The 24,001-nt window shown below is 29.9% G+C and overlaps 1 protein-coding gene across 2 annotated transcripts in view; it reads right to left on the reverse strand.

Annotated features, from left to right (window-relative positions):
• Nucleotides 1-24,001, reverse strand: part of Lac (septate junction protein lachesin) — a 60,706-nt gene that overhangs the window by 16,085 nt on the left and 20,620 nt on the right. Inside the window, exons 5-7 of one of the 2 annotated variants that reach the window (XM_085827730.1) lie at nucleotides 20,585-20,857; nucleotides 15,417-15,704; nucleotides 6,259-15,300 (exon numbers count right to left, since the gene is read on the reverse strand). In XM_085827730.1, coding sequence (XP_085683856.1) covers nucleotides 15,173-15,300; nucleotides 15,417-15,704; nucleotides 20,585-20,857 — 689 coding nt within the window. In that variant the 3' untranslated portion in view covers nucleotides 6,259-15,172. Of the gene's footprint in view, nucleotides 1-6,258; nucleotides 15,301-15,416; nucleotides 15,705-20,584; nucleotides 20,858-24,001 lie in introns of those variants that run through there. The other variant, XM_085827731.1, reaches the window with a different exon arrangement.

Below are 24,001 nucleotides of genomic sequence, written 5' to 3' on the forward strand. Positions count from 1 at the left end.
CGATCAATTTTATTAATACGTTTTTTGTAATTTTAATCTTGATTATGCCGATCAATTGTTCATGTATATTTATGGCTTTCGACTCCCAATTTGATCCCTTGATCATCACTGACTTCCATTCCATCAATGCTGTTGGGAAACCCATGCTTTTAGATCAATGATTCTTAAAGTCTTTTTAACACACTAGAGATTATTTGTTTCATTCTTTCTATTTGCATTGCACAATTTTACGTTTTCTGTTAAAAGCAGGCCAAAACAACTCTCGTGTCCTCCTAGCAAAGCTGCACAATATTACAGGTTACTCATGAAGAATCACTTTTTAGATTCATTGCACATTATATGTATAAATTTTAACATAAAATTATTCCCTCAGTTTGCTGTGTTGTATTTGAATTGGAAAATAAGAGAAAGAAATATTTCATATGTCTGTACGTTACGTATTGAAAATTAAAATCTCAGCCAATCATAATATGTGAGAAATAAATTAAGCAAAAGCATCCGAAATATTAAATATGCATGATGAACCATAACAAATGTAAACACACACACACCAAAATTTGTCCATAAAATAAAACCCCAATGTGTAATATAAGAAAAAGTACCAAGGAAAACCAAAATGAAGACACCTCTAAAAAGCTTATAACGTACTTCTCATTAGTAAACTTTTTTTAAAAAAAAATTTTAAAACAATCTGTAAATGATCTGTAAATAAAGTGTAAATGATCATTTCATGCCACGATATATAACACATAATGTTTAAAACAATTTTAATTTAATCAATAATGCTTAAATTCAGAATAATTATTGAATGGAGGTAGACATTAATTATATCATGAGAAATGACAGTACATTTGAGAAACAGCAATTTGCCAAATTGCAATGTTGAATGTTCTAATAGCCTAACATAATGCAATATGAAAAATGGAAAACCTTCAGTAGACATTTCTAACATAAAAAATATAGAAGGGTTTATTAATTATGTTAACCCATTAACCACCAAAACTACAAGGAATGATTCTTTTCTCGTGAAAATAATAACAAATATTAAATTAAGCATTTATAACATAAATTTACAGTGGAAATAAAAAAAAAAATGCTCTTACCTGTGGAAAAAGCAAGGGTTGCGTTCGTGCAATGTCAGTGGAATAAAACTACGGATACTTAGCGAGTAGGATTGTACTCGTATGATGTTTCCTTTGAGTGGAGCACTGGGTTACATTTTAGCTGTATAACGTTTTATAAATCTACAAATCACTTTACTTGTAGTAAATTTAATATTAAAATATACATTATATTCCTCTTACAAATACAGATTATTTCAATTGAAAGATTCAAGCACGAAAAAGCTTCACTACAATCATGATGTAAAGCTACATTACATACTTTGCATCTATAAACAGTCTGGCTATGGCACTCTTTTCTTTTTTTACTTTAAGTCTTTTGTTATCATTGGACTTTGTGATAAAATGCCTACCATCTCCATGCAATGATTTTTGAATGCTGAATTTACTAGGTCTTCCTGTTGCTGATCTATTTCTGGCTAATTCTTAAGAGTTTGCAAAAGGAATAATGCAGTATCACATCTGAAATTTTAAAAGACTTTTTATTTGCAGAAGTAGAAAGTCATGATATTTTCTATGCATTTATCAAGGCTACATCAATGTAATTAGTAAATATTCGCCACCACCAGTTTTTGCCACAAACTCTTATTCTGTGATTGATTACTAAATCGTCACATAAATCGACCCACCCATTTTGACATTGTATTGTTCAATAGGATGAGGCTGAGATATAAAAACCTTTTCCTATGCATATTAGAATAACGGGAAACATTTTTTATGGGCTGAATGTTTCCAAATGTTGAACCAACAGTTACAACCAAATTGTCGTTCCATCGGACAAAAATTTTGTTTTTCTCTTCATACTGGAAATCATAATAACCCTTATCTTTCTTACGGACACATTTCACAGTTTCTAGTGCGCACATTTGCATGTGGTTTTCCTGAATTGTTTCTGTAGCACTGAAACCTTTATTTTTTAGATGACAAAGAAGCTGAAATGATGTAAAAAAGTTATCAAAACGAATAGCATGATTGGCAAGAGTTTCAACAACACTGAGCAAATTTATCACCACACTTACTTCCTCCAAGCCCAAATTCTTCATATTGTGGTAATTTTGGAACTGCCGACTTACCTAAATAAATATGGAAATGAAACACATGTGCATCAAATGACGCCAGAGTCCATGCTTTGTATCCAAATCTTATAGGTTTCCCTTTTAAAAACATCTTTGCTGAATTTTAGCCTCGATAAAGAATTATTTGCTTGTCAATACTCAGATTGAGGGAAAACATACCAAATTGTTGGAATTTCTTATTTAGTAAGTTTAGATACAGTCTCACCTTATATAATTTATCAGTATTGTAAATTTGACTATTGTCAGCTAAATGCAAATTCTACTTCATATTCCTGAACTGCAAACATGACATCGATTCTCATACTATAGGAATAGAAATGTCCTTATCAAGAGACTAATACGTTTCTTCTTGAGGTAAAGAATAATATCCCGTAAGCAATAATATTCCAATAAACCTTCTCATATATGCTTCAGATGCAACAAATTCTGGGCGATTTTTTTTTTTTTTTTTGCTGAGCGTATATATTTGTCTGTTCAACGAGAAGAGAGTAAATGTCTAAACCAAAAAGAAAATCGAAAATCTCTCCACTAGTTTTACCTTGTATTTTCTCTTTTATAGTTTCTTTTCTATCTCTTCATTTTCTTCCTGAGACATAACTGACGATTCCTTTTTTATCCATTTTAAATTTTCAGTTTTCTGCTTTTCAAATTTTTCGTATGACTACCACTGCTTTAGAAGGCTGAACTTTACTTCTTACCTGAATTTCAACTTTCAGCAGTATCATTTGGTAAAATATCATTATTTAAAACACTGTCATTTCCTTTCTTCATTACTAGCTTCTGCTATTTCTGGGAGAACAACAATATCAGTTTCCCATTCTGGTCGTTATTATTATCATCATCTGTTTCTTCATAAAAAAAATGAACCAGAACATCGAAAGGAATGACTAAAAAAGGAGATTACCCATTTCCTGCTGATGTTGCGTCAGCGCAACACCTGTTTTCCCTTCCTTCCCAACACAAATATAAACATCTGATTGATGTAATGCTCTGATAAATGGTGACCTTGACTAAAAATAGATGACTCATAAGGATGGTGATTCTTTCGTCAAATATTTTCGGCAAAAATACCGGTCGAAAATTTTGCTTAAGTATGAGATTATTACACTCACATTTGTGAAAATTGCAACACCATGAAGGACTTACGCGAGTGAGCTGAAATTTTCAGGAAGTAGCGCATGATATGCAAATGATTAGAATTGCAAATCCGTAGCGCATGCATATGCTGAGCAGCGCCCTCTGAACGGCTGATGGATCCGAATAAATAGACGGCTGTAGCGAGGCGTGTATGGTTATCGGTGGTTATCTGCTAGTGGTAAACGTTAACTCAATCTGTACTTATGCCTCGTCGACAAAAGAGAGCAAGATTTGAACAACTTACAGAGTTTGAACGAGGGAGAATTATCGGCCTTCGTGAAGCTGGATTGTCGTATCGTGCAGTAGCCTCTCGTGTGCAGCGTAACAGCAGCACAGTGATGCGCGTTTGGAAGCAGTGGACGGACGAGTGTCGGACAACTCGGAAATCCAGGAGTGGACCCCGAAATGTGACGTCAGCTCGCGATGATAGACACCTGGTCCGCATGGCGCGGACGGACCGTACAGCTTCCTCTAGACAATTGGCAGCACTGTGGTCAATAGCTACAGGTGTTTCATTGTGTGCTTCATCAATTCGTAGACGTCTGCTGCAGTGTGGACTGCGCGCACGGACTCCTTTATACAGGATCCCCCTAACGCACGACCATCGCCGCCTGCGGCTACAATGGGCCAATCAGCATAGAGACTGGCGTGCTGATTGGCAGCATGTCGTGTTTTCTGACGAATCCCGCTTTAATTTGTGGTACCATGATGGCCGCATTCGTGTCAGACGCTATGCCGGTGAACGCCACCTTCCGGAGTGCATTATCGAACGCCACAGTGGACGAACACCCGGAGTTATGGTCTGGGGCGCCATAGCATATCATAGACGATCTCAATTGCTACGAATTGTGGGCAATCTGAACAGCAACCGGTATATCCGTGAAGTTCTACAGCCCGAAGCTGTTCCCTTCCTTCAAAGCTTGCCAGGCACTGTATTTCAACAGGACAATGCCCGCCCTCATACTGCTCGGATTGTTAAATCCTTCTTTGCAGCGCAGCAGGTACAGCTTCTTCCTTGGCCTGCGTGTTCCCCGGATATGTCGCCAATTGAACATGTGTGGGATGTCATTGGTCGGCGTCTTGCTCGTGATCCTCGTCCTGTTGCGTCTGCAGACGAACTTTGGGTACGCGTACAAACGATATGGAATGCTCTTCCTCAGTCAGACATTCAAACTTTGTTTGATTCCATGCCACGTCGTGTAGCAGCACTTATTGCGGCGCGTGGTGGCCACACAAAATACTGATTCTGATCTCTTGTTCTTGTTTGTTTGCTTTGAACATTTAATCATTTATTTGTACCACTACCACTCAACTGTGTATTAAATTGCATTCAATTATGACGATTCCTTCTTGGTGTTGCAATTTTCACAAACGTGAGTGTATAAACAAAATGATTGTTGAAGGCAAATATTTTTTTACAGAACTAATCTTCATAATATTCCCTACACAAAATCATCTGCTGGTATAAAATATCTTATGCAGTTATATTGTTTCATAAGAAAAATTGAATTTAATTAAATAAATTTAAATACAAATTTAATTAAATAATTCTTTGCGCCATTGCTACAAGGAATGAAATTTAAATTTAAACAAATTAAATTAAAATTTTAACAAACACGTATAAAAGTAAAAAAGCAAATTTAAAACCAAAAAAATTAAAATAAATAAAAATTTAAAAAAAAAATTTAAAATATGTGTAAACGTATAAAGGATTTAATTCTCGAACTAATCTACAATATCATGTAAATTCAGAAGCATAAGCAAATCAAGTGCAAATCCAATCCATGAAAATAAATTCACTAATTTAGCAAATTAAAATTAATCCAAACAATTTTTTTTTAAAATGCAGGAGACAGACTTATCAAGGGGAAGTTGCCTCCAAACCTAACTCTCCAATCATTCAATTTGTGTTTCGTCATTCATGCAGGCAAGGGTAAAAGTCAAAACCAAAAGTAAAAAGTGAAGGTATGTCCAAAAAGAAATACCAATAAAGTGGTACTCTTAGAAATTAGCATTTAAGAATTAAAGTTTTAAAAGGAAAATACTAATGAAGTCTTTTGAGAAACAAGCAAGTAAAGTCAAGTATTAAATGAAACTTTAAAAAAAAATTAATTCTTATTATATACGCATTTATTTTGACCATTGCGTCAACGCAACACTAGCGGCTAACGAGTTAAAATTCATAATAAGTGTGCATGCAATAGTTTTATTCAATAAAACTAGCAGATTCGAACCAAATTTTTATAGTTAATCGGTGGGGAGCTTCAAAAATTTATTTATTTATCTACATAACACATTCACTTTCACCAATTAAATTTTCTCTTATTGAAGGAACCTTAATTTTCGAAGAATCAATTTAAATTTGAAATTGGAATTATACATATCACTATTTATTGCAAAGCTCATGAGATACAGTAACATTTGCGTAGCATATTCTTAATTCCTATTTGTCTCTTCAATTTTAGCACGTTACTTTCTACAGTCTTTGCTTCCAGCATATGTTTTGATTACGTGGAGAAGACGCAATGAATGATAAATTATGATTGACATTAGTTTATACAAAGTGATCTACTGAAAAACAGCCCACCTTAAATATTAGTGCCACACTCTTTAAAGCATGATAGCCCCAAGCTATTTGCCTGCTGATCTGATGTCACTATTTAAAACAGCTTTTTTTTTGCTTTTCTATTTACTCCTACAGACATATCCCAGAATGATGTTGGAGGCATTTTTTTTATGGGCCACCCTCTAGAAAAATAGGCATTTTTTTAGGGAAGCAGACATTAAATGTTTTCAGAAAATATATACTTCATGGTATAAAAATATTTTGCAGAACAACATAAAGCTAAGGTTAGTTTTTATTTAATTTTAAATATATTCTGAACTTTGATAGTTAAAAATAATAATGAAAAAATCAGAATTCATTTACATTTAATTCTAATTTTATTATCAGGAATAAAAATAGATACAGATACTTCACAATAAATACAAATTTTTTTAAAAGTCTATGAATGAATTTTTACAAGTGCATACTTTCAATTAATTATTGGTGCTTGCGAGTTTATATTAATTATTTGATTTCACTGAAATGCCATTAGATAATCCAGTTACTGGCAATTTACATATGCCAATATAAAGATTACGAAAAATGGCTTAAATAAAAAATTATGAAAAGAGCACTAACTAATGTTATGAATAATTTGTTATTCTGAAAATTCATGAAGTAAAGCCTTTAATTAAATCTCAGTACACAGATACAAAAATACACAGTGGGAAACACACCAATACCTTCCTCATCTAAACCTTAAATAGTTAACTGCAACAATGAATTTATATGGACGGTTGTTTACTTAAATTAAAAAATGATAAAGTTTTCACTGGAGCATTATTTTAGAAGAAAGTTGTAAAGTTAAGGCACAAAGCATTTTACTCTTGGTAGACAAAATTATCAGGAATTTCGTATAACATACTTATTCATCACACTTGGAAAAATCCAGTAAAATTATATAAAAGGGGGGGGGGAATGGATTGGCTGTTTTAAATTTATTTCCTTTATATCGGTACACTTTATAAAGGTATTAGTGCATACTATGATGAATCTTCACTTAAAAATTTCATGATCCAATTTCAAGTGCACAAACATTATACAAATTAACTAAACTTCTACAAATCGAATGGCCACATAATGAACAACAACACTACAAATACTGTTTCCATAAACAATAACAAAAGGTCTTTCCACGTTGACTGATTAGAATTATATGCAGTTTTTTTCTCAAATAGTAAAAAGTTCATCTCAAATATGTGACTTGGTTTTAAGTGAAAAGATTCAATTAGAACAAGGTTACATTTGGGACATTTTCTTTAACTAATCACAACTATTGCTACTGATATTTATCCAGATGTTAGAACATACTATCATTTACAGAAGTAATCACAAATCTGGACTTCACATATTGCTTAACAGCAGACTGATAGCTGAAGCCACTTGAGATTCTAATAACTGAAATAAATATGAACTACACAATAATAATAAATGAAGCATTAAAAGTAAAATTACACAAATTTTAAACATTAAAATTTGTAAATTACAGAAAGTATATTATACTAGAACATAAAATACTTCAGACAGGTTATACATAAGGTTCTTCAAGCTTCTTCATTATTCAGGCAGGTTATACATATACTCATTAAAAAGTGTAAATACCATGATTCTACAATCAAAATTTCAGTAAAATACTGTCCAAAATTGAGATTCTAGTGAAGAGATTACTTTTATACTTTCAATGCGAGCACTTCACACATTTTTTTACAAGCACTGCATCTTTAGCTTTCAGATAAACGTGTAAATAAAAATAAGTTATAGTTGGACAATAAAAAAAATTATTATTATCAGCAACATAAAATAACAGTACATCATTTTACTATAAAAATATAACAAGAATATTAAATGTCCATAAAAATACAGACATAATACTTTCTGCAGTATAAAATATTTTAAAATACTGCATTTGAAATTTTTAATGGAATAAAAAATAAATGCATGTAAACAAAAATTACTAATGTGAACATGAAAAAATTTACCTTGAGTTACTAATATTTTATTTTCCATCACATAAGATGATTAAATATATTTGCAAGGCACATTTAATTCTTGTGCAATATGCATGCAACTACAGAATAAGGCAAAACTTGCTTAAAACTGATCTATTTATAATTACGTTTTTTATGTAGTATTTTATGTAGTCTAAAAAACTGGTATTTTTCAAGCATAAAATCTTTGTTAAGAATATACCTTAAACAAGCCAAGGTGGGTTTGACTGAGTTTAATAAATAACTCATAATGAAAAATTGTAAAATACATAGCTGTTTCAGTAGAAAAATATGAATTATATAAAATAATTATTTTACTAGTTAATAAGTAAATTCAAGAAACCAGTTAGTAAAAAATCTAAAGTATTAATGATTTAATTGCTATGCAGTATTCTATGACCACACATCACAATAAGGAAAACACCTTTCCATGAAATACAATTTATGCAAGACTAATATATGCATATTGTTATGAAAAGAAACAATTTCAGTAAATATTTAGATAATTATCAGATTTTACATTAGGAACTATGATGTAGATACAATTTTGATTTAGATCTCTTCCCAGCAAGGAAAGTTTTTGATTTAATATTGCACACATGACAGCCTTTTCAACTACTGTCTGGCAGCTTTAAAAATGACCTGCACAAAAAACTGATATTTAAAGGTCAAATTTATTTAGGAATTTGTATGTTGCCAGCTAAATGTTAACTACTGGACATAACTGCAGAAATTCTGTCTCAATGTACTCAATGCTATGAATGAAATACTTAAAAAAAAATTTAAATAAATATACATACTAATTTATTTATTTAAATTTTTTGGCTGCATCTGGCTATAACTATTACTATACATATCACTTCATTCTGGAACTTTGACACACGAAAGCTATTTTTGAATTAAACACATTATAAAAAATAAAATGTACACATAAAGACACTAGATTTCATACATTAAAAACAAAAGTTTCAAATAACATTTAGGCCATAAAAATATTTTCAATGAGTTTACTTTGTAAACTGCAAATTATCATCACATGTAAGAATTGATAAAATTTAAAATGATTTTACTCTTAAAATTATTAACATCATGTGAATTTTAAAAACTATAAATCGATTCAATACATACTTAGAAGCTTAGAAAATTCACATGCCTAGTTTTTCAAAACTTTTAAAGGTTACAAAAGCTTTGGTTAGAATATCAAATTAAAATAATTGTTTTACTGATAAGAAAACTAAATTTACATTTTAGATTAATACTTGCCCTTCAATATTATAATGAAATACTCATCTGTTCAAAACGTTCATGACAAAGGTCATGTTATGTGTACTAAATGTGAAAATCTTTAATATGGCCATCATAAAGTGTCAGCACACTCTGCATATGTGAAGTGATATCATTTAGGATAGCCTAAAATGTGTTGCAGTGTAAACAGAGTGAAAGTATCTTTTGACTGTTTGATGCAATGTCTTATTTTAAGAACAGGACAGAAAGAAATCTGTCACGTTATAACTTTACTTTTAATCCTATACTTATCTCTCACTGTGTGTTTTATTTTGGCACTCTTTTAACAACAGAGATCTATGGATTCAATTTTTGTTTTAATAATTAAAGCTATGAGACAGTGCAATGGCCATTCTTCCAGAAATACTACAAAAAGCTTTATTCAAATGTTTTCTAGAAATGACGAGGTAACTGTCACATTTACTTAACATTTTGAATAAATACCTTATTAGCATATAAATTTTCTGAATAACAGTTCTAAACTACATCTAACTGCTTGTCGAAAAGTAATCTATTTTATAATCTAAATATTTAATCTTAAAGCAAGGACAATTTAATAATTCTTAGTCCTTAATTACAAAGTGGTTTAACAATATATTGCTTTTTTACTAAAAGTTACTCTCAGGCCATTTTCATAGAAATATTGAATTATCCATTGATCCCATATGACAAACTGTGGTCACGAAAGCAGGTTTCTTTCTTTCTTTCTTTTCTTTTCTTTTTTTTTTTTTTTTTTTAGGTGTACGTATATTACGATAAGCACAGCTTATAGTACTAATGTGATAAAAACTTTGACAGAAAGTGTACAAAGCAAGCAATTCTCAAATTACTGATTCTTCTACAAATTAAATAGTTATATAAGAATCTATGTAAAACAATTCAATACTTTAGCTGCAAAGACATTTAAATATGACAGAAATGGAAGAAATTCTAAAAACTGATCTACATCTAAAACACATATTATACACAGATACAAGATTCCGGTTAAAAGTTTGTGAAATATCACGTTGCTGATAAATTTACATGGTACACAACAATAAACACATATTTGGAGAAACATGAATCAATATCTTAAGGAATAATATATATATATATATATGTATAAGGGCTGTTGTGCCGAGTTTAGTTTAAAACTGCCTCAAAGCCGGAGGGTACATGCATTTTGTTCTTGAGTATACTTTTATACTTTCTCATTCATTATTTTAAATTATTCAAAATAACAAAAAAATGTTCAACCCCTACTCACATTTGTCACAATAGTGACATAATACCAATTTTATTTTGCTTTCATTAACTTTTACTTTAGAAATTACAGACCCACTTTTAGAAATTTAAATAAAATTTTGACTTAACATTTAAGGTTAATGTAAATAAATATCAGTTACAAATTAATAGTTTTTTACTGCATTATTAACATTGCAGGATGATTTAAAGAACAACAATAAAAAATTACGATATATAATCATAAAAATAGCTACTGATAATGAGGTAATTAATAGGTCTTTATATAAACTACTAAAATTATGTAACAATTCCAACAACTTAACCATTTATTACAGCAAAAAATTCATTTTTTTGTTTGGCTTCTTTAAATTTCCGAAGCAGGAAATCAATAATAAATACCCACAACATAACTACCTCTCAATCTATCAATAAATAAAAAAGCTGGAAACAAAATATTTTAATTGCACTGGATGAAGAGAAAAATTAAATATTTTATTAATAGCAAAAACTCATAACAACAGAACAGAGCTCATTGTCAATATGTAGACAATAAGAATTAAAATAATAATAATGAAGAATGAGAACTTTATCTTTAAAATTTTGTGATATATTCTATTTATTTGATTGCACATCTAATTAGTTATTTTTAAATTTCTTTAATTTTAATCTTTTTAAAACAATTAAAATTGGAAATTTCTTAAAAATTTTATGTTTCTTTGGTCATATGCTTTAAACAGCAATTTCAATGCCATCATAAGAATTTACAGGGAAAAAAAAAAAAAAAAAAAAAAAAAAAAAAAGAATTTTTTCCTATAAGATAAAGAAATTTTATAAATCTTAAATTCTTTATATAAAATATAATTTATTTCATTATATTCTCATGATTTTACCTGAGTAAATAGTTGTACTTGAAATAGCCAAGTCTAAGAAATCTTAAAATACATAGCTATTCTAAGTCACAACACATGGGGAAACGGCAAGTTCACTCTCCAAATGTTCTCAACTGCTAGTCTAATACATTTCCACATCAGCTTAAATTCATATATACATAAAGCAAGATTAGAAAAAAAAATCATATAGCAATTTATTTATTTATAACATTTACAAAACCAACAAACTAAATGCAATATCTGAAACTAGTTTAAAATACATATTTTGCTTAAACTGCATTACATTAATACATCTTCCTAAGCTAAACGAGAAAAACAGCATGGAAAATTGACAGAAATATAAAACTATACGCAAGATTTTTAAACGGCAAGTAGGGCACTATATTTTAAAGATCAATAAATGGAAAAATTCACCATTATTATATATTAGTAAGCAGGAAAATGATAAATTTTGACATTTAATTAAATGCGTTTCTATAATTCTCAGTAACATATGAGAATTCAGAGTAACAATATCAAATTTTAAGTACAATTGAGCTACATCGTAATACAATGAACAAATCACAGAAAATTAATGTAAATAAACAAAACAGATCTATATAACAAGTAGTTTGTATAAAAAAAGGTATATGAAAAGAGACTATATACAATACCTTAAAAACCTAATAAAAACAACACAAAAGCTAAAATGTTTTAGCTTTGTTGTTTGTGTTATACAAACAACAAAGCTAAAATGTTATTCCATTTTCCGTTTACATAATTATGAAAAACTCTTTATTGCTAAAATATGTAATTAATCTGATATACAGAAACTCAGTAAAACATGCCATAGCTGCCAACCTTGAAATATGAAAAACCGGGAGTTGGCTGCATAGTGATGCCATTTCAAGATAATTCTAAATCAACTTAATCATGATTTTGGTTACTAAAATATTTATAATATATTCTAATGTAAAATATATTTAATAAGAGATTGTAAATTTTACATTCTTCAGCTAATATTTATATATATATATATATATTTTTTTTTTTTACACTTTTATACTGAGAAAATCGCAAGTACATAAGTAAAGACTTCATTTATGAAGGAACCTAATAAACTTTAAAACATTTACTAGGAATTTTTAAATATGATGAAAGTAAAATTTATAATTAATATACATATTATTTGTGCGGATAAACTTAGTAAAGTATTATACATTGATGTGAAATAAAATTAAATACAAATATTAATTGATTAAACAAGGGTTAAAGCTTCATAACACATTCTACAAATGCTTGATTGGAACATTTTCTTTAATGAAATGAAATTTAACCGGGAGGTTCAATATCTACTTGGAGATCTGATGAAAAATCAACAGTCTTCAATTTAAACCGGGAGAGTTGGCAGCTATGATACACCAATAAATTTAGTATCAATAATAATTTCTGGATCTAAATTAGTTTTATTTTTCTACAATCAATCAGTTTTCATCAGAATATTAATCATTCACATAATCTGAGAAAAATGAACATTCTTTGGCAGGAAAGACAATTTGATTAGTTTTCCTGAAGGCAGTGCTTTCCAATAATTTGAATAAGTACCAAATATAATTCTTGACATTTTCTGACTGTAAATATGACTGAGTTTGTTCTTTTTCATTTTTATTACTGTCAGCATGAAAATATTGATAGGAAATCATAGAAAGAGCATGTATGCACTATGTCCACAAAAGGCCTTATGTAGCCTTTATTTTTGCAACTGTTCATCATAATCACATACTTCAGATCACACAAATGTTTCAAATGATGTAAATATTCACGCTCTGACATTTTTAAGCAAACCATTTTTTAAAAAATTAATTAGTGTAATTTTTTATAAGGCTTCTATATTACATTTAGGAAAGTTTTACACTCATTATGTAAAATAAATTACGAAAAGTACGATTCCTGTATGACAAATATTGAACAAGATATTTAATTTCAAAATTTGAGACATATGATAGTATTAAAAACTTGCCTTAAAGGTTTAGGTAATAAATGAAATAGAATAATTCCAGGTTAATATTTTTAAATATAATTCAGAGATATTCATTGTGATTTACTAATATGCAACGTTATTCAATTTATAATTCTGTTATAATCAGTGTGGTGAAAGAATTTTCAAGTAATTTTGTTTTCAAATGGTAAAAGCATACTAGTAACATTTTCATGAAATTTTATTACTTTAGATACGTATAATCCAGTAATCACACAAAACATTAATTAAACTAAAAAAAAAAAAAAAAAATCATTTTTATTTTATTCAAGTAAGTGTTGGTAATTACAAGTTGTTTATGTGGTAATATGAAAGCTAGCCAATATTTTCCAAAAACACAAATTCCATAAGAACGAGGTTCCACCAGTGGGCAACTGTCAAAGTCACCGAACATTAGTAGTTCGGTTCGAAACCTGCGAACGAGTTGGTTGCATGGGTGTTTTTGTGGTTTTCCCCATGTGTAACATGCATATGATCCAATTTCCTTTAGAAAGTCCTCCATGAAGGCACCCCCTAGGCAGATAGCCCTTGAGGCTTGGCTGTAATCGCATTAACTAAACCATACATGCTTATCACTCAATCTCTTAATATCAAAACCACTTTTTTAAACTGATATTTTATTAGTTACAAGCATCTGGAACAATTCATATGCTTGTAACTAATAAAGTATCAGTTTAGGAAATCACACTTCAATTTCTGTATAGAGATGAACATATGATGTCAAATATCTCTATCATTTCCAATTGGAAATGCATGTCTATGATAAAAGGTACAAAAATAAAAGCCTCATTATAACTTCTGCGGATACCACGCTCATGTACACATATTATATATATATACCTGTCTTTTAATTTTTAACTGAAAAGGCAGTTACTCTGCAAACTTTTAACAAACAAATTAGAAGTAGGCTAAATAATAAATACACACATATTTACAGTGAGAAACTTCAAGTATTATTGGAACATAATTGAAACAACTTTTGGATTAAATATTTTAGAAGTACTAGCATATCATGTAATACTAAAATATAAAAATAATACACATAATTCTGATATTTATTTTACCACAATTTTCAATTAAAAATTTTTAATTTGAACACATTAATTTAAAAAATGCTAAAATATTTTCTTCAATAAACACCTAACTTATAGTGGAAAACAAAGCTGCTATCACAGGTGAAAATGTGTTAAAAATTATTTACATATTTCTTAACAAAATATTGATCCACATAAATAATGCAATTAAGTACACAAATGTTTTTGTAAATATTGCTATCAAAAACGTGTTCAGTTCACTGAACATAGGAATTGCCATTGCCATCTAAAATCTATAAAAATATTTTTATGAATATAAAAGGATGAAATTTCATCTTCAATGTCAACACAGAACATGTGTATTACAAGGAAAATATATATATTTATAAAAATTGCTTAATACACATTCAAATATAAATACCACAAATTTTAATATTTTATGCAAATAATAATTTAAAAAATTCACATTCCTTAATATTAACATACACAGTCATAGTATAGTCACTATCTAAACTCAGATTAAAGAAAGAAAAACATTTATACCCCATGAAGTACATGGGCGAATAGCCATTATCTTTATAAACATAACAGAGAAAACAAAACTTCGAAAAAGATTAATAACAATTTTAAATAAATATACAATAAATGAGTAGTATGTTATCTGTCAACCTCAGTACCAAAACACAATATTTATAACTTATTAAAAAACACTCAAAATTTTAAGAGTTGCATATAAAAGCTGTTCCCTTTGGGTTAAAAAATGCATTTTGATATGACTACAAATGTCATCAATTGTTCAGAGTATGGCTCCAAAAACTATAGTTAATAATATCAGTTGAAAGTTATACCAGGATTCAACAGATGTAGAACCAGACCTATACAAGTCAACACTACATGCAGGAGGACAAATAACATTTGGTGTCTCTGAAAACGAACGAAAAATTTAAAAATTAAAATAGAAGGAAGATTTTTTTTTTATAATCCTGTACTTTTCCAAATATTTTAAATTTAATGCAACATAATGAATATAAATAACTCACCAAAAAATTCTATAACTTTTTCATGTGATCCCAATTTATTGGTAGCTTTACAAGTATAAAAACCATATTGTCGCTTTTCTGCTGTTATGATACGTAAAGTGGTATCAGTGAACTCATCAGCAGTAGGATAGATAGAGATCTGGAAATGCTGATTGTCATTTAGCTGCACTCCATCTTTTATCCATACTATAGAAGGGGATGGAAATGCTTCAACATGACATTCCAATATCTGATCATACTGTAAGGCTTGGCCATAACGAGGTCGTTCTATAGTGACATATGGACGGACTGAAAGAAAAATGTCTGTTGAAATACACTTCAGGATTATAACAATATATATACATATATGTGTGGGATGATTTAAAAACACATTTAATTTCACAAAAATCATTTAGATGCATACATTCTTATGAAAGTTTAGTTACTGAACATTTTTCAACATAATCAGTTTCTACTTCATAATTTTTACTTCCTTGTATGAAGTAAAAAGGAAGTATTGTAATCGCGAAAAGTTTCAGGCAGCATATTTCAGCGAAAATATACATTTTGACCACTATCGAATGCAATTTAACAATGTTTTTGCGTGATATCTGTACATAAGGACAGAATAAAATACTCTTTTCCTTCAAAAAATTATAAAACTGCTTTAAAATTAATTTTGAAGAGAATTTTTCGTGGCGTCTGTACGAACGTATCTCGCATAACTCAAAAACGAGTAGCCTCAGAACGTTGAAATTTTGTATATAGGACTGCTATTACATGTAGATGTGCACCTCGTATTTTGGTTGCGATCGGCAGCACCAAACGTATATAAATATATTTATATATATATATCCACTCTGTTACCTGGCTCAGTGATCTCAGTTTCTTTACTCTTATATGTTTGTAAATTGTACATTTTTTGCTTTAAAAATCATATAATACTATATGTTGTTTTTTTTCTTCCGGTTAAGGCTTTTATGCCTTTAGTAAATCTGTATGCAATATTTTTAGAATTATCAACAATTTTAAAGTTGTCTAAGTGCCGCTAAGCCTTTTTTTAATGGTGGCCATTGATGTTTACATTTGAAACAGGAGATTAGTGGATTTGTTGCCAATCTAGAGAAACTTAGCTTTGCAACAACAAAGATAACACATTCATTTATTATTGCCAATTAAATCATGCTTAATTCTTTCTGGAATTTTTTCGAGGAAATAAGTGTTTAAGATTTACTTCGTAACTTTTAATATAGATATTTTGAGTTTTTATGTATTTTTGCCTTCTCGCGAAGTGAGAACTGAATTAATTAAATGAGAAATACTCAATTGTCTGTGAAAAACTGTTTCTTTTTTGTTTTGTTTGCTTAATTTCTTTTATACATCATTCTAGCTTTATTATAGTATTTGAATATAACATATGGCAATGATTAGATAATTCTATTCTTTAAATTATATAAATTTTGTGCATTATGAGTTATAATATGAACGAAATATATAAGCTAACTGTTATATAATTATTGGATTATATAACAGTTAACTTAGTTTCCGTTATATATTTATTATATAAGTTAACTGTTATATAATTATTAATACTGTTAAGTGAATCTAGCGCCAGAGTGTCACTATGGTAAACAAATACTAGAGTGAATTTTAAAGAATGCATTTATTCTATTGTGGCTTATGCGCTGTCGGCGAAGTAGATTTAATTCAATCCAATAAGTTTAAATGAAATGCAAGAAAAAATGCGTATAATTTAAAATTCCAATACAAGGAAGTCATGTGGTGTACACATCAGTTTTTTTTTTTTTTATTATTGCTATTATGTCACCATGTTATTTGGAATCAGATCCACAGGCTCCAAAGAACAGAATTCTCCAGGTTCTGAATATTATGAATAAAAGATAATAACCTCTGAAAAAATACACTGGCAATGTTGGCAAAAATTTGAAAACCTAACGTCAGAAAAGTGGAGGGACATGCCACAATTTACATGTCAAAGCATTAAATTGCTTCAGTGAAATTACACAGGCTTTTGGACTTCCTATATACAAAGATTATTGCTTATTAAAGCATCAAAATTTTTGTTATGTTACTTGAAATTAATTGTAAAATAAATAAATCTTTGTAGACAACTTGAAATTAGAAAAATAAAAAAAAAAAAATAAATAAATAAAAAAAAAAAAAGAGGTCTTCTGGCACTCATTTGAAGGAAATGTCTATGCACAACATAACTATGCAAAAAAAGGCATCTTCCTTCTAAGCATAGTTTCTTACTACTAAAAGTTTTGTCATTAATCTCTCACAATAAGTTTAGGTTTTTCATTTGAATAAGAATAAAGAAAAGTCAATCTGTATACATTCAAGATATAAGTGTAAATTATGATATATAACAATATACCGTATTTGACGGCATATAAGATGCACTTTTTTCCCTAAATTTGGTCTCAAAAAAGTTACCTGCGTCTTATACGTGAAGGACACAGGTTAACTTTCAATACCGAATGCCATTTTTAGCCCAGATAAAGGTCTAGACACGCATAACTTTTCCTACATCTGCCATAATTATTTTGCGCATACGTGAAATATCTGTCGCCAAAAAGCGCCAAATGTCGAAGTTCGAACAGGTTCGACGGTCACATTACATGTAGGAGCCTTTTCTTCTTTCCATAGACTTTCTTTGACTCAGACGACACACGTGTCGGTATTGGTGCTACTCTGTATAAATGTGTCGGTATCGGTGCTACTCTGTATAAACGTGTCGGTATCGGTGCTTAAATCTATTTGTTTTAAAAAAATACCCTGGAAAATATGACTACAGGAAATAAGAGATTAAGCTATACAATTCAGTATAAACTAGGAGTATTTCTCGTTTTCGATGATGATGATAGTGAAAAGGATTTTTCTGATTTTGAAAGTGATTAAAGTCTCACTTCATGATAGACAACATTTTCCTTGAATCTGTGTTTTTTGTTGTTTCTGCTTTATTTTGTATTATGTTTGATTGCTTACCGTTCATTCATTTATTCATTATTGAAATTTACATATGTTCAAAATAGCTTGCCGTTTGTTAATTTTCCTTAATAAAAATATGTTTGGTAATTGCATTCAATGATTGTTTATTTGGCTTTTACGACACGTAAGAACTAAAAGAAACAACATTTTAAGTTATTGTGGTACCGCGCTCTCGCGTGGACTATTGAAACTCTTTTTCCTTATATATGGCCTTCTAAATAAGGGTGCGTCTTATATGCTGTCAAATACGGTATATGTTACTATGTGTTCAAAAATATACACAGCAACAGGCTGATAATCTAAAGACATGGTTGAGGACCACTAGCTCTGATCTTTACTAAAAATATGTCAAAATCACTTGTTTCTGCCTTAGGATTTTTGAGAAATGTGACATAATTAGGTCATCCCAAACAGTAGTATACTGACTTGTTTAAGCTTTGTTGGGATGGTACTTCTCTGCAAAGTTTTTAACATTCATACATTTGGCAAAAATTTCGTAGAATGAAAGGTCTGTATGGTCCGTAAAAGTCCTTAGGTTTTTTGGAAATGATTTTGGTCCTTAAAAGTCTTTAATTTCAAACAAAATCTTCAAAAGATCTTTAATTTTAATCTTCTGACATTTCTATCCAGTTTTTAAGACTGCCATTTCTTAATATAAATGGTGTGCCGTTTAGTGTTTGCGCAGTGAGGCCCTGCCTTGATTGAAATAAAACGATGACTACTCCCCTTTTTTTCGACTGAACAGTTTATAAAAGAGTGCTTTAAAACGACTTTACCTCATTGGGATATAAGTTTTTTAATTATGTGGTGCTAAACTTAACGACTCAACATTTTGGTGATTTCAAGATCATTTTGTATACAAAATTTTTGATTTGGAGATTTGAGAATTTTGTAGATTTGATGACTTGGAAATATTTTGATTCTGAAAAATAAATATGGTTATAAATGCATAGTTTTCCATTTTCTTAGCAGTGTCCATTTCAGCCACTTTTTCTAACTACAAATTTCACCAAGCAAAGTTAAAAATTTTGTAGGAAAATTCCTGCCATGCTTAGTCAATAAAAAATAGTAAAGTGATCTTTCCAAAACTTTCTTAGAGTTAATACTTAGTCAGAGGTCACTTCAAAGCACTTCTGAAATATTGCTGTAGTGCAGAGTTTCTTGAAATTTATGGGCCTGAATGAGAGAAGTTGCGTTGGAAAAGGGGGGGGGGATTTTGGAATAATGAAGTCTAACTCCAGCAACACATAATCCTGCAAGTTTTTCAGGATCAGCTGGAGTATTGTTCAGTTTTAGGAGGGCCTTCAGAAGCAGGTTTTCTTTTTTAAATACCTTTTTACACTTATCCCAAACATAATAAATCTCTTGCTGAAATATTATTTTGTTAATTAACCTTGATATATAACCTCCACATCACAGGTAACTGAATTTTCTGGAGATTATATTTCTTAAAAGTCGAAAGGTTTTCAGAGTGGTAAACCAATAAAGGCTTCACTTTGCAATCCTTAATTGTATTGCCACAAATCCAGAGTAAGCCAATCCTTCACTGTATTATATCACAATCAGTTTTGTCAGGTATTTCCGTTTTCTATCTTCTTTTAGCTCAAAATTTTACTAAGCTTTTTTTTTCGTGTGTGTGCGTGTTTCCGTAAAAGATAACTCTTTGATAGTTTGTGATTTCTTAGCCTAGTGTTTTTATCTTCTGAAACAATATTTGTTTGGCAGATTATTAATTTCATCTCAGAAATGAAAGTAGTTGTTTCCAACACAGAACTGGATTCATGCCATTACATATGATGCAGTCATATAGTTCTTTAGAGATAACTTTTTCATATAATCAGCACATTGTATACATGCATCTTTCAAAATACATTTAAACTCTTTTTTTTTTTTTTTTAACTTCATCTTTTTGATTGATTAATCTTCTTAGAATTCCTAATAATTTAGGCTAAGTCAATAAATATTAATCCTGAGCATTAACCTTCAAGACAACTAACTGCCCACAACATGAACAAAGCACACAATAAAGATTACATGTATAAGCAATTTCTCAAATCCAGAATTTTCAGATTTGAAAAAGAAAAAAAATTGGAATTTGGGCTACATCTGGACATCATCCATCCCTGTGATATAAATATAAAAGAAATAGAAACAATCTAAGAAAAGAGATTACTTACATTCAACCTCAAGACCAATATTCCTACGTGCACCTTTCCCTACTCCATTATCAGCAATGCAGTAATAAGTTCCACGATCATCTTTGGTAATATTAGCAATAGTAAATGTGCTGCCAATGAAAACTGCACCACCTGTTGGGAGGAGCTCATTGTTTTCACGTCTCCAAGATATTCTTGGCACAGGATATCCGGTAGCATAACAATTAAGATCAACAGTGGAACCAGTACTTGTAATAATAGATCTGGTACTGTTATCAGATATGACAGGAGGCACTAAAATAAACACATACAAGGGAAAAAAAGCATTGAAAAATTTGTTTATTGAGTAAAAACAATTCTGAATTATGTAAACATGAGTTTTTACATTCACAGCCTAAACATAGATCTTATTTTTATATTTGAAAATCTACCACATAAATAAATAATTTTCAATTGGCTCCACAAGAATTTTTGCATTATTTATCTAGACACAACTCATTTTTACATTTTACAAAATAGGTAACGTTTGAATAAAAGTAATGCATGTATGGCTAACAACAAAATGCACACACAACATGCTCTTAGTAAATAAATTCAACCTCTGACTGACCAGATGAAACTTTGAAGTTTTTTTTCGGGGGGGGGGGGAGGGGAGGACTTCTTGATAATCTCTGTCAAATTTTCTTGGTGATAAAAAACATCCTCATAGGTTATTTTATTTTGCAGAACTTTATAAACTTTAATGTAATGTCTTAATAAAATCAAGATTATCTGTCTAAGGAGTGTATTCAGTTTCTAACCAATGCACCTCTCCAATTATTTTTAAATATTATTGAGCTCTCTGCCAGCTTTTCTATAATCACTTGCAGTAAAATTTTCACATTCTGGCTTTTACCCACCTTAAAGAAGCACTTGTTTTGCTGTAATGTATAGTGCTTCATGTAACGAATGTCATCCACTCCACGAACAATGGAACAAGATGCTGTTTCCTTCAGATTATTATGGAATAATTTTAATCTATTCCTGAGTTCATCGAGAATCACAAAACAGAAAAAAAAAAAAAAAAAGGAATACTGCCAATGCTGGAAATTTAAGCAATTTATTAGTTTATTACTTATTAAAATATAAATTACATATTACATTACAGGTTTTTCAGTTCAGATTAATCTGAGTTTTTTTTTCAGAAATTCTACTGGAGGTACAGATTCAGTTGTTCTTGACTTTCTTTCCCCTCTGCCTTCAGTTTTTTGGCAGATCTATATTTCAAGAACTTATCTCCTCCTTTTTTTGAAATAGTGTATAATGCTGTATAATCATTAAACATTTGCTAGTCTGTTCACCTCAGCCTGATTGGAAAAACCATCACTTGACTGTGACTTAAACCTTTTCCCATTTCATCAGAAGGGTTTTCATAGTTATAATAAAAATGGACACTCTGTGTTTTCCTCCTCTCCTGGTTAAGCTATCCAATGAACTTTCTCATTTTCTTACTTAAAAAAAAACATGCAGTTTTCTTCAGGATTAATATAAACTTGCCTACTCCTCTTCTTACTGTTTTTGATTGCAGACATTTTGTAAATTCAAGTGCCATCTAAACAAATACTAAACTACATTTAACATATGACACTATTTCTGTGCGGTTCATCTTGCAAGATTAAGTTCATAATGCAGGATTTTGTTCTGCAAGGCACTACTGTTCTGGTAACAAGCTCCAAGAACTGTTCTTTTGCCTAGTAAATAAACTTAAATTAACTCTTTCAGTCCCCCCCCCCCACCATCTGGGAATCTTTTTTTTCTTATCCATAAGAACGAAATAATTTCAAGTACATTATTATACCAATTTATTGTCATTTTTGGGAATATTTTTTTGCAATACTTTCAAATACCAACTATAAGTGAATTCTTCATGGGACCACGCAAGCAAGTTTTTGTCTTAGGAAGGTTACCAAATTCTTAAAAACAATTATAACTTCTGCAATTGTCCTACACCAAATTTTTAAATCATACTTGCTTCTGATAGTTATTAATAACCTTAAATTAACCACATGGGTAACTTGTTGGTGTTTGTTATACACCAGTAATAAGATAAAAATTATTTTTCTTATTCTAGGTACATTTTAATAGATGGGTGACACTGTCACTCATGAGCCTAATTGCGCAACACAAACATATTTGCCTAACACAGGATTAAATTCTCCATTAAGTAACTGCAGAAAAACTAGTGTGAAAAACGATATGCTCAATAATCTCAAGTACAAAAAAGTAAAGTCACTGTAAAAAATGCAGAAAACTGAAGTATATGCAAATGATGATGCATTTAGCTGCTAAACAAAAGCTATAAAAAATTTTAAAAAATTACAGTAATTTTCTATAAACTTTTATGTATTATTCAGCTTTCTGACACACCAAAGAAAAATGTTTTATTAAGATATCAACTTTTTTACAGCTTCCAAGAAAAAAAACTTTTTAAATTTTTTTTTTTTTTTATTTACAAACTGCAGTAAAAAAATTTCTTATGTCACCCTTTATAGTTTTGAATTTTCATAAATTTAAGTTGATTTTTATCTGTTTTCCTTCCTGTGAACCAAAAGGAGCTTAAGGTTTGAGATTATCAATAGACAAATTTATTAAAACTAATGCCAATCAGTCTGGTAGTAACAACATTTAAAGTAGCAACAGAGCAGTCATCTTTTTAGAGAAACAGATGAGACATCAATTCTCTTAAATATGAACCTAAGTGGTGGCTTGCAGAAGTCCCATAATTTTGAAAATACTCCACCACTTGCTATTCTGTAAAAAGTAAGTATAAAATTTTAATCATTTTCCTTTTTAAAATGCAAAAAGGAGGGGAAAAAAGAAACAGCAGTTAACTTATAGTGTTTCAAACAAAAACTAAACTGGCTTGCTGAAGATTGTTGTCACATAAAACCAATGAAGATCTTAATGAGTGAGCTGTGATGTCATGCTTATCCAGTAGCACTAAATCAAAGTTTGGCAACAGTTTTTGTTTATTAAAAATGTCCAATCAGAAAACATGCAAGTATCCCTTTAAGTTTATGAAAATTCAGAAACTGCCAGAGAAAAAGAAATGTAAGCTGGATAGTTAACCCTTTGCGGCATGCTGTGCCCGAGAAAAATTGAATGAAAAAGGATTTATAGGTTACTATAAACCTTCTTTATTTATAGTAGATGGCAGCTCAACACAAACCAGTCCATATATTTCAGACATGTTAAGTTTTTTAAGACCCTCATTTTTCAAAGAAATCTTCCAGATTTTTTTTTATAAAAGGAATTATTTGGAAAAAAAAAGAAAAAAAAAAAAAAAAAAAAATCTATGTTATTTTTTGGCTGTATGCTAATCTCCTTATTCTATATTCGTTTTAAAGTTTTACCTTGAAATCTTGCCCTAAATCGAACGGTGAACATCGGGTGTTCTTA

Source organism: Stegodyphus dumicola, chromosome 12 (genome assembly GCF_044657685.1).
Source record: "Stegodyphus dumicola isolate Sdum_Otavi_A_Nest chromosome 12, ASM4465768v1".
Lineage (NCBI taxonomy): Eukaryota > Metazoa > Arthropoda > Arachnida > Araneae > Eresidae > Stegodyphus > Stegodyphus dumicola.